The sequence below is a fragment of the Eucyclogobius newberryi genome, unplaced genomic scaffold, assembly GCF_026437365.1.
Source record: "Eucyclogobius newberryi isolate DKJ021-1_F unplaced genomic scaffold, fEucNew1.0.hap1 SCAF_9, whole genome shotgun sequence".
Taxonomy (NCBI): domain Eukaryota; kingdom Metazoa; phylum Chordata; class Actinopteri; order Gobiiformes; family Gobiidae; genus Eucyclogobius; species Eucyclogobius newberryi.
Window position 1 is genome coordinate 33734177 of NW_027316532.1, and position 5052 is coordinate 33739228.

The 5052-nt window shown below is 37.5% G+C and overlaps 1 protein-coding gene across 1 annotated transcript; it reads left to right on the plus strand.

The window, feature by feature from the left end:
* The first annotated feature begins 389 nt into the window (after window positions 1-389).
* fkbp8 (FKBP prolyl isomerase 8) lies at window positions 390-4482 on the plus strand. Its single transcript, XM_072439142.1, has 9 exons — window positions 390-549; window positions 860-1138; window positions 1201-1370; window positions 1727-1815; window positions 1906-2126; window positions 2315-2487; window positions 2554-2631; window positions 3619-3759; window positions 3890-4482. The coding sequence occupies exons 2-9, from the start codon at window positions 880-882 to the stop codon at window positions 3974-3976; spliced, it is 1218 nt and encodes a 405-aa protein (XP_072295243.1). The 5' UTR covers window positions 390-549; window positions 860-879; the 3' UTR covers window positions 3977-4482.
* Window positions 4483-5052: the final 570 nt, after the last annotated feature.

Here is a 5052-nt window from a genome sequence, read left to right on the forward strand (position 1 = left end):
AAGTAATCAAATTAAAGGAATGGAGGTTGCACAACGACAACAACTGAAGTAACTCCAGGAATCACAATTACAGTGGGTGGATGGGAGCGCTGGGAAGAAGGAAGAAGAAGAGGAAGAGGAAGAGGAAGAGGGGCGAGAGGAAGTGGAGAAGACAAAACACCAAAGAAGAAGAGGTAGAAGTTGGGGAGGAGGAGGAAGAAGAGGATCTCATGTGCTTGGAATTCGTGAGTTTGAACTGAAGAATGAAGTCTAAAGAATGAAGTCTGTGTTAATGTAACACTTGGATACCAGCCGCCATAAAACACCATAGAAGAAGAAGATCTTTAATAAAGCTCCGCGTCCTCACGCTGATGACGTCCGTCTGACGCAGACCAATCAAAACAAAGCACCTCAAGGTTAACAGGAAGTGGCTTGTTGACACAGTTAGCTTAGCAACGGTCTTCAGGAGCATGTTTATGCGATTTAGGCAAAGATTTACCGATGTAACACAAACTGTATTCCTGCCTTCAAGGGGACTGCTAATACAAGACATCTGCTCTGTTAGTTAAGGTAATTGGACTTTAAATACTCTTAACTCGATGCTCTTAACGCAGACAATGTTAGCAGTTTGTTGAATGAAAAGCTACTCAGATTGAAGCTAACACAACACTGCTGTTTTGCTCCGAGCCACGGACTCTGATCGACACGTAACCGGACAGATCATTCTGGAAACTTTTGTTATGTTACTTTGTTTGTTGTGGTGGAAATATGTTGATATTTAACTTATTTGAATGGCTTCTCTCTTTATGGTGAAAGTTCGCTATTATTGAATGCAATTTGTTTTTCGCCTTGTTGAATTGTCCAATGCATTTTTTTTAAGCGTGGGGAATTATCAGTTCAATGGCTGAGATGGACGAAACCGCAGATGTCGCTGGTGGCGAAGACACTAAACCTTCAGATAAATCAAAGAAAACCGGGAGAACTTCGTTGCTGGACAGCGGGGAGGACTTTGAGCTGTTGAAAGAAGACGACCTCGAGGATGATGATGAGCCGCCTCCTCTGGAAGATGCGGGAGGTCCAAGTGTCCAAGGCGGGCAAGAGGAAACTGAGAGTGCACACACAGATTCAAGCCCTGAAGAAGAATGGATGGACGTTCTGGGTATGTTCAAAATACATCTTAAGAATTTACATTAACTTAAGTAATACAATTGTCTTCAACAGGCAACGGTCAGCTGAAGAAAAAAGTACTGGTGCCAGGTCAAGGACGAGAAAGCAGACCACAGAAAGGACAGAATGTTAAAATCAATCTCAAGACTACTCTAAAAGATGGCACACTTGTAGAGGAGATATCTGACCTTACATTCACTTTAGGAGATCGTGATGTTATCCAGGTTAAAAGAAAATGTACATTAAGTCTGTTTATATAGAGCTCGGGATTGAACGTCAAACACGTAACGTTGTGGTCAGATGTGCCAAACGTTCCGAGAGATGCTCTGGCAAAAACACTATAAACTGTAAACAAAAAAGCCATGGACCAACTTGGACTACTAATTATACAACAATACATTTACCGCACTATATTGTCAGAATACTTTTAATGAAGTATTTAAATCTTTGGTTTCACATGAGGTTAACTGTAAATCCTCCAAGATGTGAAAATCCCAATCTCTATAGAACAATATTAGCACATTTTGATGACTATCCATTAAGTTGATGTTTTTAATCTCTATCAACATGCTTCATTTAGGCACTTGATCTCACAGTGCAGCTCATGGAATTGGGAGAGAGAGCTTTAGTACTTTCTGACGCAATATATGCATATGGTTCTCAAGAAAGGTAGGTACCAAACCTTCTTAGAGATAAATGATGCTAAATGTGACCTTCTAATGCACTCAAATGATTTAATTTTAAAAAATGTCTTACTAGTTTTGACCCCAAGATCCCTGCAAACGCTGAGCTCTCCTTAGAGGTGGAATTGCTGGAAGCCACTGATTCTCCTGATTTGGAACTACTGCCTCCTAAAGAAAAGATTGCCTTGGCTGATCATAAAAGAGAAAGAGGCAATGTTCACTATCAGCATGGCAATTATTCTTTTGCTGTGCACTCTTATAACGTTGCCATGGAAATTTCAGATTCTAGTTCAAAAGGTAAGATATATATATATATATATATATATATATATATATATATATATATATATATATATATATATATATATATATATATATATATATATATATATATATATATATATATATATATATATATATATATATATATATATATATATTGGTTATGTTTGTGTTTTACATTCTTTTTTTTTTTTTTTTTGCAGTGGATATAACTACTGAAGAGGAAACAGAACTTGTAGATGTCAAAGTAAAATGTTTAAACAATATGGCTGCTGCTCTGCTTAAACTTGATCACTACGAGGCTGCTCTTAAATCCTGTATCTCAGCACTAGCACACCGCCCTGATAATGTAAAAGCACTTTTTCGAATGGGAAAGGTGAGGATTGCATACATTTATTTGTTGTTAACTTATTATGGTGCTATTAAAATGTCTCTTGGTAAGGTTTTGGCCTTGCAAGGTAATTACACTGAAGCTATTCAAACTTTGAGGAAAGCACTGAAGTTGGAACCCAGCAATAAGGTACTGTTTTTTAAGAACTATATTTTTCTCTTGGTTGTCTGTTATTTAACCACTAGATGGTGCTACTTATCAATATTATTGGTAATAATTAGCAACGCAAGCTTTCTATCTGTCTGCTCACTTTATTAGAAGCTGTTAATATTTACATTTACAAAGAATACATTAAATAAAAGTTCATTCTATATTTCAACATCTCTAGCATAGTGTTTAATTACATTTTTGGATCAAATTTTATTGCGTTTTTGAGTTTAATTTCCATCCAGAACAGATTATTGCTGATTGTTTTAAATCCAAATTTGTCTGGTGTCTCTCGTTTTGTCAGTAACTGTATGCACTGTATGTTTCTGTAATGGAGCTCAGAGTGTAGGCTTCTTGGATCAGCTGTAAGCTGCTGCTGCTGCTGCTGCTGCTGCAGCTGCAGCAGCATACTTGTGCCCAGAATCCCCCTACGCCAATCTGTGAAACAACATGTGCACTGGCTGCCACTAGATGCACAATCAAAGGCAAAGATTGTACATATATTGTTTAAATATATGTACAGCAAGGGAAATGGGTTTAGGTTTACAAGACACTTTATTATGCAGCATATTTAAAGTTTATTTAATTATGTCTATTTGATCCGTCAGTTTTTGATCATTCTAAATATTACATAAAGCCTTGTTCTACATTTATAGAGGATGTGTGTGTAGCAACAATAGTCAAGTTTTCACATTATAATTAATGACAGTCCCAGACGGAATTAGCATCCGTTGATGGACACGATGACACATTATGTTCTCAAATACTTTATTTTCTCGCCATCTGTATTTATTTGTGTTTTTCTTTTTCTCTTGTCTCCACCTTTTATTATGCTTTTATATTTTGTAATGGTACACTGCTGTTCCATCAAGCATCACACTAACTTTTATTTTATATTAATTTCAAAAGTCAATGGTGTTTCTGTTTGTCATTTGAGCTGCTGTTGACTGTTTATATTGTTTCCTAAAGACGATACACGCAGAGCTCTCCAAGCTGGTGAAGAAGACGTCTGAGCAGAGAGGAGCAGAGCAGGCCTTGTACAAGAAGATGTTGGGGAACCCTTCCAGTTCCAATGGCGGGAAACTGATACACAGGGTAAAATCTTCATGGGTAAGAATCATTTCTAGAGGTGTAGTGTAGATTAACATCACTGAAATGTTTTGCAACTGTCAATATTTAGTTTTTTTACAGGACTAACAAGCTTGTAAACAATATTCACTTGCATTCTCTCTTTCTCCAGGGTTTCAGTTGGAAATGGTTATTTGGAGCCACTGCTGTCGCTATCGGTGGTGTAGCATTATCTGTTGTCATGGCTGCTAGAAACTGAATCAAGCCTGTGGTAATGACCCAGCCAAACCTTGAGAGGAGAAAGCCAATACTTGGAAGCACATCGGGCCTTAGCTTTTTAACTCGAGTTGTGCGTAGAGATGCCACTGATGGGTTGTCACTTGACTCTCTTCTCTCTGCAATGCTTGAGATTTACAAGTGCTACACACTGTTTGGGAGATTTAGAAATAATGTCTTTATCACATCACCCTTTTCTACTGCCACTATTTTATTAGTATGTATGTAGTCTTCATGTGATTTTTAGTTTAAACTATTTCCCCATTTTAAGACCATATTAATGTGTTGTGGCATAGTTATACTTTTGAGTCTACATTCCTTACAAATGTACCTTAATTATGATAAAGACCAAATCCATTTTCTATTTGTTTAATAAAGTCCTGTTTTGGCAATCATTGAGAAAAATGAATGTAACAGAGCAATTCACTCATTCCTTGCTTTGTTGAATTGTTATCCATTATAATAAAACATGTATGCTATAAAATATAAGCCTTTTTTCTTGATTAAAATGTGTGTTATATCAAGGTAAGCAGGCAATTTCCACATGTTTGTTATTAGAATGACACCAAACAGAGCCTAGTCTACCGTTTCTGTCCTTTTCGTGCTTGGCCATCTTCTTTGGTGTTTTATGGCGACTGGTGTGTGTTACATTACTGCCAGACTTTATTCTTTAGACTTCATTTAGACCGTCTACACTTCAGACTCTGTTGTTCAAGATGGGGATCCCTCACCTTAGGTTCTTTTTTACAGTTGTTGACGTCTTTCTGACGCACTGTGATGACCCATCCTTTACTTTCTATTTTTTCAAGGTTGTAATTGAGCTCTGTATGACACATATCCAGTTCCAGTGTACTCCGTGTAGAAGACATACTCGCTCAAAGATGAATAATGTTACTATCCACGAAGATTAGTTGATATAAAAGGACTTGACAGCAGATGAGCTCTTCAAACTGAGCTATAGACGTAGAGCTGTAATTGCGGGGCAGCTAAAAGTAAATTCTTGTGTCACGTGACCGCGGGGCTCTGCTGCTCCGCGGCTGTTTATTGGACACTGGCTGA